Source organism: Priapulus caudatus, unplaced genomic scaffold, assembly GCF_000485595.1.
Source record: "Priapulus caudatus unplaced genomic scaffold, Priapulus_caudatus-5.0.1 Scaffold216, whole genome shotgun sequence".
Lineage (NCBI taxonomy): Eukaryota > Metazoa > Priapulida > Priapulimorpha > Priapulimorphida > Priapulidae > Priapulus > Priapulus caudatus.
In genome coordinates, this window is record NW_014577277.1 from 60316 (window position 1) to 74315 (window position 14000).

A 14000-nucleotide genomic window follows, 5' to 3' on the forward strand; every position below is an offset into this window, starting at 1 on the left:
GCACTCTCACCACTCGGGACTCTATTATTCTACTCTGAAATTAGATTTAGATTTACTTTAGAATTTATAGATTATAAAGATTACTATACTCTGTAATATCTTACGGAATATTCCCCTTTATATTCTCCTGCCTGATATAGGCGAAGTCATACACAGTTGCACTGCTGGATCTTTATTACTGCTACTACCGGTATAGCAAAGCCTAGCTATCATAGATTTTTAGATCTTTTTAGTAGTTATCGTAGATATATGCTCTGTGCGCGAACGCGGTGATGGGAAGGTGTCTTCATTCGTTTGCAAGTGAGTTTAGCATCAGAACACCTGCGTCAGTTGAGCGCTGTTGCTCTGCGGCACTTGTATGTTTGACAGTATATTGGGACATTAGTGTATTTTAGGGCGCACAAGCGGTTTCAACAGGGTCAGCTGTTCAAGGTACCCGAGGCACTCTCTATCCATGCCGAGACGATTGCCCCCCCCCGGGGTAGAAATCAACTAAGTTATATCTATTATCAACAACCGAATGAACTTATTCAAGGATTTACAAAATGGCCTAGTTAGCTCAGCGACCCGATCGTTCCAGATGAGCATTTGGACGGCATTTACAGGGAATTTCTCCGCAGTCATTACCAAAGTCTTAATGCTATAAATATATAGTCAAAAAGTAAAATAAAATAAATAAAATAAAAATAACTATATATTTATGTGTCAGTGTGCAGCGGCAGCCATGGCGGCAGCCAGCGTTTGTTCAAATTGTTGCAGATGAGCATTTGGACGGCATTTGCAGGAAATTGTTGGCAATAATAGGTGAAAGAGAGTATACAAACATTAAGACTTTGGTAGAAAATAGATTTCGTATTTATTTAGCATTATATTTTATTGAAACGCTCAAAGTGCCTGTGATTACACCAGTCGGCATGGCGCAAGCAAAAACAGTTTCTAACGTGTTCACCAGTAACCCGCGGGCTATCTCTTACAGAAACTCGCTTATCGGTTTTCCTTCCACGGTCGGCAACAAAGATCAAGTGGCCATTCATCGTATTATATTTATACTGCTTAATTTGGTTAATTAGACTCATGCTATAAACAGTCAGAACGTGAGCCGGCCCTTGTATATGCTCAAGTACTGGTTGTACCGTACAGTGCTGCGTGAACTCAGGAAACATAATCCACGCAGGGTAAATAGACTGAGCAAATTCCTAGGGGGAGGGGCAAAATTTTATGACTCAACTGTGTAATGATAATACATTGATTTTAGGGTTATTTACGATTATTAGCTAAGCTTATTTTTTAATTTTGCTCCAAAATCTAGGGGGCAGCTGCCTCCTTCCCTCCCCCAGAGGCTACGGCCCTGCCACGCCATGGAGAAATGGAATAAGTCAGTGAGGGGACCATAAAGGCTAGTTGCTGACTCATGTTTAGTTTCCGTGCGCTCTTCAGGATTTTGCAGTAAACTGTAAGCGTCTGCCGTACCCATAGAAATGTATATCTACTAAGAGACACTAGTCTAACTAGTTTATTGTTTCTATTCATTGTTTTTATTTGTTTCATCTGTCGTCGTCGTCGTCGTCGTCGCCATTTTTCCAGCTTATTGTTTTTAATTGCAGTGTTCAACACACGCCCAAATTTTCGAGCAATTAACCATTTTAATATTTAGACAGATGTTTAAATAAACACATTCAAATAGATAACACCGTGGAGGTTTTTAGTAATCAATGTAGCGATATTTAATATAATAATTCATATTTCTATACATATATATATATATACACAATACTTGGTATTCAGTTCAGCACATTTGAAAACTTGTTTGCCTCTATATGTCACAGCATTTAATCAGTTCGTGATTAATAATTACAATTACAATGCAACATATATATATATATATATATATAATTTAAAGAACAACTGTATACAATCTGTTAGTGCACAACAAAAATATAAATGAACCATGTGTTCGCACAAGATCCCATACTCACAGAACTCTACGCCAAACATAGCATTGGCACCAATTCCACTTGTTGGTGTTTACTGCAGCAGCATCAAGCTTTTAATATAAAAAGATGGTGGCAAGGCACGAATACGGCGTGATATATATATATATACAGCTGTGATGATGGCATCTCTGTATTTAGACAGCCAGCTTGAGTACAGCCTCCCCGTTCTCTCCACGAGTTACAACGTACTGTGCTACGCCCTCGCTCCCTTGCTCGTCCTCGACTACCATGGTGTCGGACGATAAATTCTCAAACTCTTCAGCTGTTAATATCTGCAATCAAACGAGGAATCAGTCGTCCACAATGAAACATTACCGATGGATTACCGCCCAAGCATGAAATATTAAATCTGCCTTCTAACGCCTATCCCTCCCAGTACTCCCCGGGTACGCACGGGTCTTATTGAGCAAGTTACGAGTCATTTTATTTACATTTATTGTCGTTGACAATAATGACACCAATCCGTGCATCTAATTACCATGTTGATCGATCACACTTAATCTACACCCGACTATACCGCGTATCAGTTCGAAAATGTGAACCACGCACGCACGCACGCACGCACGCACGCACGCACGCACGCACATTTTCACATTTAATGAGCATGGCCTACAGTTTACCTGAGCATTGAAAATGTTAACCACACACGCACGCACGCAGGCATGCATACACGCACATTTTCACATTTCATGAGCATGGCCTACAGTTACTTAAGCATTGCACGTATGAGCATTGCAAATGTTAACAACACACGCACGCACGCACGCACGCACACACGCACGCACACGCACGCACACACGCGCGCGCACACACACACACTAACCACACACGCACGCACGCACACACACACATTTTCACATTTCATCAGCATGGCCTACAGTTACTTGAGCATTGCACGTATGAGCATTGAAAATGTTAACCATGCACACACGCACGCACGCACGCAGGCATGCACGCACACACACACACACACACGCACGTGCACGCACGCACGCACGCACGCACGCACATTTCGTGAGCCTGGTCTACTATAGTCTACCTGAGCATTGCACACCTGGTCCTCGCTACCGACGAGCAGCTGACCCGTCACCCCGTCGATGGTCGTCACGAGTATCTGTCCGTCCGCCTCGTGAACGATGATCTGCCGCGTGCCATCCGCCGACGTCGCCTGCGTCTCGGAGATATTCAGCACCTATACGCGCGTGGCACGTACGTTATGATTCCGCCATCGCGACACTCACTCGATATCACCCGCGCACCACAGGCTTTTACGTTTGGAAAGAGCCCCTAAGGTCGTAAGCCACGTACGTTAATCCACAATTAAAAAAATCTTTGTTTGCCCTCACCCGACAAATTTTTCTTGCCGATCCAGGCTGGAATGTTTGGGTAGGTAGGTAGGCTCTTTTTTAAATGGGTCTTTTTACAAATTCAGCATGGTGTCTACATGCTCGGGTGTGCTTGTGTGGAGATACCTTTTATGTTGAATGTTTGTTTTGCTTGGTACATATAATGTATTGCCTACAGATTTATATAATGTACAGTGGTACAATTTGTAAAAAAAAGGAAAAAAAGATCAATACAAAAAAAAATTTTCGAGTCGGCCCCTTTTTGGCGGGTCGGTCGGGTGAGGGCAAACAAACAATATTTTTATTATGGCCTAAGGTCGTAAGGCACGTACGTTACGATTCTGCCATCTCCATTGCAAAACTCACTCGACATCATCCGCACCCCACAGGCTTTTACGTTGGTAAAAGGAATTGCAGGAAAGGGTTGCCAACGTCAGTTTTATCGTCAAAATAGATAACATTAGAAAACAGAATCGGCTGAAAGTGGATCGCATTGCGATGTAGCGCAGTTAAGGAAAAGAATGCGAATGCGCGCTGACCTGGTTTTGCAGTGTTGCATCCCCTTCCAGAGTTTCCACGACCTCCTGAGATGTTAGCTCAGACTGTGTGAGTATGTTCTTGGAATTATCTGGAATAAAAGGAATTACATATATTTTAAGTAGATTATTGATGAAGAGTGTACAATTAAGAAACCCACACTTTAGTTAAAACGATACTTACATTATTATTAGTAACCAAGTTTTAAAAACGTTTTTATTTTAATAGGCATTTTTTCTCTCTAATACAAGATTCTTTACTTATCTATATAACATCTCTAGGCTGAGATAATGAAATGCAATCTTCATATTTTTACTGCTTAGTAGCCCATGACACATTCCATGTTATCTGCACACTTGAGACTTTTTTCCAGTCAAATTTTTCCTTATGCTTTTCATTACTGCTTGTAGTGTTAGGGTTAGGGTGTAAGTTTATCATATGTACATCCAATTCGGTGCCATAATCATTGTATTCTGAGAAATGGCCATCGTTTCCTCGTACTTCTCCCATTTTTTTTTTAATTAAGAGACATTAACAGAATATTGGACAATCTGTCAAACTTGGCAAGTCAATGGTATATATCATCAAGATTAACCCCATAGTGGTTAATGGGCAATTGAGATCTTGATATCATATAATTATTTGGATTATATAGCTGCACGCACTCTCCTCAAAGGAAGCACTCATTCACACCAATGTCTTACCATCTGAGCATGCTATGACAATATGGCCAGCAAGCTGCTCATCGGTGATCTCCTCGGCTATGTGTATATCTTCCACGTCCATCGTGTCTTCCCCAGTACCCGTAACTTGTTCGACCTCCAACGACTCGCATTTGCAAGCGACGTGATCCTAGAAGCACCAATAGATCTTAGCTATGGGTAGATATGTGCAAGCACGTGCATGCAGACATGCGCACATGCAGGCAACGTGTTCCTAACAGCAATAATAGAGCTTAGCCAGGTGCATACATGTGAGCACACATACACACATACAGACACCATACACGCATGCACATACACACATACACACACGCACACACACATGCATACACCACGCACGCACGCACGCACACACGCACGCACATGCACACACACACGCACACGCACACACACATACACACACGCCTGCATGTCCACATACATAACATGCAATCAAAAGAGGGATCACATAAATAACATCATGCCAGAGATAAACACCTCAACCGAGAACATACAGCGCACGACGCGTGTGCATATATGCATACTTACTTTAAGTTCCTGCACATTTTTGAAGCAGAGCCCACAGTTCACACAGATGAGGGCTCTGCTATCGGCGTGCTTGCGCTCAATGTGCTTGCGAATGTCGGTGAACGTATAACCGTAGAACTCGCAGATGCCGCACTTGTAATCGCGCTGTCCCTTGTGCCTGCATCAGACACAGAACGTGTGAATCTCTCAACGAGGTTAATCAAGTGTAAAATGATAGTGTGCATTCCTTTCTCAGGAAATATGAATGCCAAAAGTCTGCTCTGTGTGTGTAGGCTTTATTCATGCTGAAAAACATTTATTAATATATATAAATATATATATATATGTATATATAGATGTTGTTTATTATTTAAATATCTTTGATGAAACCTTTTTTATTAGTTGGGAATTTATTACAAAAATTCATTGGGAATGCACACGTACTGAAAGTTGAAAGAATACCAATCTCATCTTTTATTGTGTACTAAGAAGACCCCTTTTACTAAAACCACTCCTTCTCTAAGCCATTGTTCCCAAACCTTTTCATATGCAGATCCAAGTTCTTGAAGTGACGAAAGTTCTTGCCGCAAAGTTCACAGTTGAATTTTGGGTTGTCGTGGATCAGTAAATGCTTTGTCACATCTGACCTCTCACAACCACTGGAACATATTTAAAATACAAATGGCTCAACACTAAAAATTCGTGCTCACACATGCAATAGTAAATTAAATAAGAAACTGAAGAGCATGACCTGAACAGACAATGAGTAAACTGGAATACTGGCTCTTTGCTTCATAAACTTTGACAGGAGGCAGTGAATGCTGTGTAAAGGGTTGTTATTAGCTTGCCATTTCTACAACATAATGAATCAATCAGCAGCTCAACTATTCTACGACATAATTGGCCAGCTAGATGGTTCTATAGAGAAGAGAAAGCAAAAGAAGAAAGAGAATTTGACGTTCAGATAAAGCCATAGGTTGACCGTTCGTCTGAAGGGTCAGATAAACAGACCAATCAGACAAGCACACCAATGCCCATTTCACTGGAAAGGTCAGTCATTAGCCACTGCCAGCCTTTTTTAATGAGATCTACTGGTTAGCTTACCGGTAGTCACACGATGGACACTTGTACGGTTTGTCGGGGTCGTGCGTGCGAATGTGTCGCTTGAGGTGAGCTTTTCTGTTGAACTTCTTGCCACAGATGGTGCATTCAAACAGTACGTCTGCTGGCATGTGTACTAGCTTGACGTGCATTTTCAGAATGTACTGGTCCTACAATCACAGCAAAAAAATGCAATCGCAATGTGTAAAGAAGAGAATTAGTACCAAACAACGAAAGGAACACGAGTACATCATGAGATAGCGACACACTCTTCAAGTCTGCATAGTCACGAACACAATTCAACCATAATTTTCTGTAACTAAAATTAATCAGGTAGTACAACACATCGTAAAGCAATAGTGGCACGCAACACGGAGAGTGCACACACGCACCTTATACTTCTTGCCACAGATTTCGCATTCGGCCTCGGCCCGGCTGTGTCTAAACATGTGCCGCCTGATAATGTAGGCGTACTCTGCCATAAAGTTACACAGCGGGCAGATGCACTTTGGATGATTTGCCTGTAAAACATTAAATAGAAAAATTATACCGTCGCATCGCTCAAAAATGTCACATTTTATCCGATCCCCCGCTATGCCGCACAAAGATTGCAGTTGAGCTGAGCTTGAACGAGTGCATCTGCGCAGGTGTTGTTGTTGCCAAGACTATAACGGTCTGGTTTGTGGCGGGGGAATTCCCGCTAAACACTAGCAGACAGTTCCTTCCTTATAACTATGCTCACATAGTCTGTTGCTAAGACTATAATGGTCTGGTTTGTGGGGGGGGGATTCCCACTTAACACCAACAGACAGTTCCTTCCTAACAATGCTCGGCGAAAAATTACCGTGGTCAGATATCAAGAACTCTCCTGCACTTTACCCTTGGCAGGAACACAAGACAACGTGAAGCAATGGCAGAGGAGAAAAAAAGGAGGAATGGAGGCGGAAGAAGATTTCGTCGCAGCAGCGGTTGTCTGCTCACCATGAAGTGAAGAAGCAACTCTTCACTCTCGAACGTGTGAAAGTTGCAGCACTTGCACTTGTGCACGTCTCCCTGGTGCGTGACGATGTGCTCCTGGTATTGCTGCTGGTAGTAAGCCTGGAAGCCACACTTGCAGCACTTTAGCTTCTCGATGGAACTCTCAGAGGTCTTCAGCCCTGCGAAATGCAAACTCATTCACTAGTCGCTCAGCAGACACATCGTACCGTGCGGTCAAGGCTAGCTGTTTCTTTATATATCAACAAGAACCCGTCAAGAACAACAACAGGTCAAGTTTAGTCAGCCAATACAAAACAGGAAGCATGTCAGCTGGCTGCATGCCTATTTTTCTAAAACCAAAACAATTGACATTCAACAAACTCTTACTGGGTGGTATTTTAACACAAAAATAATTACTAACTACGATAAAATATTATATACAACTAATAAAAATACTATTGATTATTTCTAATCAGTCTAATGCAAATTTTTTCAAAAAGGTATTTAGAAGTAAAAAATATACACAGGCTTGATAGTCATATCTCTGTAACTTAAATGGTCAACGAAACACTTACTAATACAAAACAAGAATATATTGGGCATACGACCAATGCCTACCAAGTTTGATTGGTTCGGAGTTTACAGCTGGAGCAAGACCAGGAAGAAGGTCTGCACGAATTGGGACTAGAGTAGCTTGTCCTTCTTGCACTACTGATTTTGCGACCTTGGGTGGTCGCCCTCTGCCCTTGGCTGTGGCAGGTTTAGCAGCACCCTCTAGAAAATTACATTCTGTGTCAAAATATATGCTTGAGAAAGAAAAGACTATCTAACAAAACAAAAAATGGAGCCTTTAATTGCACAATTATTTTTAACGTTACAAACTGATCGTTCAATCAGTCCTTGCCGTTGAAACATTTATCATGCATATGCAGGCAGTAGAAACTAGTGTGAACAAAATGGGTTCAGATTAACAAACTAATGATGGTTTTAGATTTGCACATTTTATCAACTTTCACATCAACTTAGTTTAGCATCTGTATTAAGCAATTATCTCATAATTCCGCGCCTATAGCCGACAATGAACACTAAAAAGCCAACAATGTGTTACATCTTCGCAGATAGTGTTTGCGAACATGGAAGTTACATGTTTAGCCAACAGGTAAAACAGGAATTCATAGTCAGCTACTGATCTCTCCTACCAGTGGGTCATACCGCTGCTGTAGGTTGCACCCGGTTGCATTAAGAAACTCAGTGAGCACAGTGCAACAGTCATGCTTACCCAGGGTGCGAAATTAACGGGAGTCCGGAGTCAAATACTTCCTGATTTACTGTCGGACTCTCTGATTTGACATATGCAGGAGTCCGTGTGACTCCCTGAAAATTCTGCCATACTAACTAATAACTATAGTTCGTTCTAGAGCACAGCCTCGCGGAATTACCGTATTTTTTCAGCTAATGTCCAAAGAAAATTTGGCAGACGTGCAACCGCATTGATCTTAAAAATAAGCACATTCGTTATTGTTAACATCTTTAATTTTGAACGTCAGACTGGGGACTCCCTCAATTGGCTGTGGACTCCCTCTTTTTGAGGGTAGGGAGTCCGTTGCACTCCCGTGTTCAAAAGTTAATTTCTACCCCTGCTTACCTGTAAGCAGAGACGTCACAGCAGGCCCCGCAACTACGCTCATCAACTGAGACTGGCCATCGTCCACAAGAGGGGTGGTGTCTGTCGCCGCTGCACCTATAGGAACAATTACAAAATTTGCATGTAAGATCACAAACAGATCAACTATCGCTTCTAACATTATGTCACGATTTTGTTTGTCATAAACATTCATTTGTTACGAGCAAAGAACAACAGATGAATTATTAATAAGTTGAGGGACGAACGCTGAATATTACGACAAATTGCTTATCACCACAGGAATTTTAAAATTCCGACCTCATTTCAAAACTTCTTATTTACTCTGTCAAAACTCTTAGACCTCAACAGTGCGGCCAGGACGGAATCGTGCAGTTGAATCGAGACTGAAGGGCTGCTCATGTTTGGCAACGTTCAACATCCAATCGTAGATCCTCTCTTTATAACTATATAAGGGCATGATTCTGAACATATTCCCGTTGTTCCGGCAACAGTTCCTCACCTTCCTGAATAAGGGCACTTGCAGCAAGCTCATCTTCTGTGTGCGCCGCCGCCGCCGTGTCTTGCTGAATCATCACAGGAATTTTCTCTGAAATCAATCACACCATAGCAATCAGTGTAGCCTTCGCAGTGCCGCGCACCCAGAGTTACGGCTGTACTAAAAAATCGCGACCGTTTTCGACTTAACCTATGGGTGCGTGGTCTAATCTTGCAATTCGAAAGTCATACTAAACCACATGAATTTTCTCTGAAATCAATCACACCACAGCAATCAGTGTAGCCTTCGCAGTGCCGCGCGCCCAGAGTTACGGCTGTACTAAGAAATCGCGACCGTTTTTCGACTTAACCTATGGGTGCGTGGTCTGATCTTGCAATTCGAAAGTCATACTAAATCACAGGAATTTTCTCTGAAATCAATCACAGCACAGCAATCAGTGTAGCCTTCGCACTGCCGCGCGCCCAGAGTTACGGCTGTACTAACAAATGGCGATCATTGTCGACTTAACCAATGGGTGCGTGGTGACCGTGGTCTGATCTTGCAAGTCGAAAGTCATCCTAATACATTCGTGGATGCTTGGAGTCTATCAACGTGTTACAAACCTGTCTGTCCCTCGTACAATAAGGTGCGTCCGCTGGGTTGCTGCTGGGGTAGGGTCATCAAGATTGTCTGACCATCAGCTCCTTTCAGCATTATCGCCTGTACAGTTGGAGGAGGAGGTGGCCCACTTCTCTTAGGTCTGCCTCTCTTCCTCTTTACTGAAACAAGAGACATCAGGCATTTAGAAGTGAGCTACAACAGCTAAATAGGCAAACAGCTACGGGCTTCCTTAATTCATACACCGATTTCATCCGATTACGCTCTAAGTTACACCAAACTACTTTAGAAGCCTTGCACTGGAGCACTCTATTAGGATGCATTGCATCGAACTATAAACTATTGACAATGAACTATGTTTATATATATTTAACAAGGTATTGAAAACACTTACACGGCATCAGTAGACCACCTAGGTCGTTGAACGGCACAGTTGGCCGGGCAGATTTGGAATGCTTGGCCGGACGTCCCCTCTTGCGCTTCATTCCGGGAAAGTTAGGTGCCAGGTTGGGCAGCACTACATCCTTGTCATTTTCATCATAGTCCTCCTCCCCGCTGCTCGAGCTTAGCTCCAGGTCAGACAACTGCGACAGCTTCTTATCGTAAATGTCTGCTGGACAAAACGAAGCATGATCAGCCGCATGGCAGATAATAATCTAGTCTCATCATTTCAGGACAAGAACAGAGAAGAAAGAAGAGAGGCGAGCAACAGAAATGTTACTGATGCAATTCAATTTCAGAATGCGATGCAATTGCAATCAAGAAAAGGCGTGTACGCAGGGTTCTCCAAGCTTTTTCATTATAGCATGGCGGGTGCTGCCTTTACGGTCCTAGTTGCAAATCGCCGAAGGCGGTTTGCGTGCTAGGGGGTCCGGGGGCTATGATATTTAGCATGGCGGCTATGATATTTAGAGTGGCGGGTGCATTTTAGGATGGCGGGGCTCCCATGCTTGATGTACAAAATGAGTGAAATGTTTTGCAACATGTTTCCATTAATGGGAAACCTCCTTTCCAGTTCACTTAAAAGTACATCCACATGCTTTGCTTTTGCAGACTTGAATACCTCTATCTCTGCTGCTGTCGGTGCAGTTGTCTCATCCATCATCTTGTATGCATCTTTCAGTTTGGGACCATCTCTTGTTTTATATTTTTGAAGCATTACGATTGCTGCATCAACTGCATTGAATGCAACACTTATGTCTGTGCCCCTACTCTGCAAGATAAGAGATAGTTCGGAAAGGACATTTAAACAGTCTAAGAGGAAGTGCGCATACAGCACAAACTTGGAAGTGTCTAGTAATTTCAATATTGCTGCAGCCTTTTGCTTAGCCAATTTCTGTGTTGTTGTCCCATTCTTCAACTGCTGCAGATGAAGAACTAGAGGTTTGTACATCTGAAGAGTATGCTCAAGGGCCAGCTTTGTGTGTGAGATCCATCGGGTGCCCCCTACCCTTGTTGGAATAAGAAACTTGCATCCCTCAGCTTCAGCTGCACGTCTCAGCATCTGTCTTTTTTAGTGGACTTGGTGGTAAAACAGATATATTGTCAGCAGGAGTGAATCCACTTGTTGTTGATATGGCTGAGCCTGGTTAGCCGTTTTAATAGCTAATTCAACACGATGGGCCATGCAGTGAGTGCTTACAAGTGATGGCTGTTCTTGTTTCAGTAGAGTGGCAACGCCATTCCTTACTCCAACCATTACAGCTGCACCATCGCTCGCAAAGCCAACAATCTTCCGACAAAATATCTCATTACTTACATGTAGTTCCCTGTTGAAAGCATTATGGATGGCTGCATGCAATGTAATAGCATCAGCTCTCTCTACACTTTCAAGAGATACAAAACAAACATGAGATATGCATCAATTGCATATTGAACGTAAATAATTTGTTGTTCGCTGATACTACTATCTGTACTATCATCAACGGGACAGAAAAGAACATTGCAGCTTGCACTTCTTCCTCAAGTTTTAGCCGCAGATCTTCAGCAATGAAGAGAACAAACGTCGTGCAGGAAGTGTGGTTGTGGTACGTTGAGCCTATGTCAACTCCTTTGGCAATATCAGTTTACATAGCCATTCAAAATCAGAATATGGACGCCCCTGCTTTGCAATGGCATGCGCATTCTTGAAGAGAATACTGACACACGCGCTTGATTTTTCATGCAGCATTGCCATGCAGTCTCTGCAGGTAGCTCTTTAGTTTGAGCACAGTCGCTACTAGTACTAGTACTACATTCACTATGTACATTCTGGCGCAGTTGCAGTTAGACACTTAGAGGTAGCCCCTCTTCTGTCAGCCACAAGCATCAGGAAGCTGCTTTCTGGTGAGTGGCTGTTTCTTCATGGTCTTTCAGCACATGTATTTGAAAGTTTATGGACCCTTGTAAAAAGTTGTTTTTGCCGCTACGCTGCATGACTTTCTGCTTGTCCCCATCCGGCAAGAAATGATGACATGTTAAGCACACCATCACATTCTAAGAAAAAGTCAAATCGAACAATGCTGGTTACCACACATATACAATACAGAGTGAGACAAGAATTGCAAAATTGTGAATTAAATAGTTTAGTTTATTTACCACACAAAAAAAGAAATGAATACATAACTTAGCGCACTAGAGCAGTTAATAAATACATTTACATACTATTTTGCATGCTTGCTATACTTTCTGAGTGCTAATCTATTAATCTCACCCTTCTTCATCATTACAAACGCCAACGGTCGGTGTACATTCAGTTGACTTGGAAGTGCTGCCACTGTCAGGCACCGGCAACTCTACCATAATAAAGCCACTTAAACTGAGTGAGCCATTTGCTCAGAAATGCTCTCGTTCGTTTTGTATTGATCATACTCTTTCCCTTTTTCACATTTTTGCTGTCGTTCTTTCTCACGTGGATCAGTCGCACCGGTAAAAATAATTCCAAAGCCCTACGCTTATCCATGATTACGTTGCCAATAGTAACTGAACACATTCTGACTTCAACTCTTATAGATGGACATCAGTCCGTTATAGCATGTCTGAAAGACTATAAGAGAGTGGATGGAACAAAACTACGCAAAACACTTCGGCTTGTTCCGCCAACAGCTCGGAAGAAAAATTATTTGTTTATTTTTTTTGGCTAACTGACTGGTGTTTGGATGCCTAACTATTAGCTCTGATAACACGGAATCAGGATTCAGTTAGTGCGGCACTTGCCTCGTCCTGCTTGTAAAATGGCATCGCTAGCAGGGAAAAAATTAATTTTTTTATTTCCGGGGCTCTTTTTGCACATCCCTCAAAATTTTGCGGGGCTACTTTTTCATTTTCCGGATCTCTTTTTCCACTTTCCAGGGCTACTTTTTTTTCCAGAGCTAGCAATTATGCTGGTAGCAACGTCGACTAAGAGCCAGTTTATTCTTTCTTCACACGTTTTAGAAACTAAGAAAGCCGTAAATCTAAGTTCCCACTACAGAAGTCCGTGATAAATATATGGTATTAATATAAATTTGATATACTAAATAAAATGTAAGTTGTTTAATGACGTCTAGATATTTTTGTTGTAGTTTTTATTTTTGACACTAAAAAATAACTCTAATCACCCCTACAATTACCAGGGTAATGGTACAATCCGATAGTTTTTATGGCGGGCAGAAATGGACTACTCATTTCTACTGGCTATTGGTAGTGTGGGGCGGGCCCGTAGCCAGGGGGGTTCGGGGGTTCGAACGAACCCCCCCCGGCCCCAAGTAAAAAAAAAAATTTTGAAAATTTGCAAGAATTTCACCTCAGGTCGCTCTATTTTAGTGTAATAATTGCAAAATCTCCATCGTGCGGGAGCGTGAACAGTGAACACCCCTCCCGCACCCTCCCCCCGCTTGGTCGCTTGGCTCCCTCGCCTGGTCGCTTCGCGCCCGAGCAGGGCGTGTACAGGGAGTCCGACCCCACCTTGCTCGCGCAGAAAACGCATCTGAGGGGTGTAATTTTAAAAAAATTCTGGGGGAGGGCCCCCAGACCCCCCCTTCGCGTGCTAGCAACTTCGGTTACGGTTAGACCCCCCTGGTACAAATCCTGTACACGACCCTGCCGAGCCAAATTGCC

General features: G+C 42.7%; 1 protein-coding gene across 3 annotated transcripts in view; it reads right to left on the minus strand.

Annotated features, from left to right (window-relative positions):
* Positions 1–1700: 1700 nt before the first annotated feature.
* The window catches only part of LOC106807455, a 31002-nt gene continuing 18702 nt past the window's right edge, over positions 1701–14000 (minus strand). For 2 of the 3 annotated variants that reach the window (XM_014809782.1, XM_014809781.1), the window contains exons 6-19: positions 10318–10533; positions 9929–10084; positions 9330–9416; positions 8831–8926; positions 7804–7959; positions 7189–7364; positions 6600–6728; positions 6211–6377; positions 5646–5765; positions 5128–5284; positions 4582–4729; positions 3880–3968; positions 3034–3186; positions 1701–2266 (exon numbers count right to left, since the gene is read on the minus strand). In XM_014809782.1, coding sequence (XP_014665268.1) covers positions 2129–2266; positions 3034–3186; positions 3880–3968; positions 4582–4729; positions 5128–5284; positions 5646–5765; positions 6211–6377; positions 6600–6728; positions 7189–7364; positions 7804–7959; positions 8831–8926; positions 9330–9416; positions 9929–10084; positions 10318–10533 — 1988 coding nt within the window. In that variant the 3' untranslated portion in view covers positions 1701–2128. The remainder of the gene's footprint in view (positions 2267–3033; positions 3187–3879; positions 3969–4581; positions 4730–5127; positions 5285–5645; positions 5766–6210; positions 6378–6599; positions 6729–7188; positions 7365–7803; positions 7960–8830; positions 8927–9329; positions 9417–9928; positions 10085–10317; positions 10534–14000) is intronic. The other variant, XM_014809783.1, reaches the window with a different exon arrangement.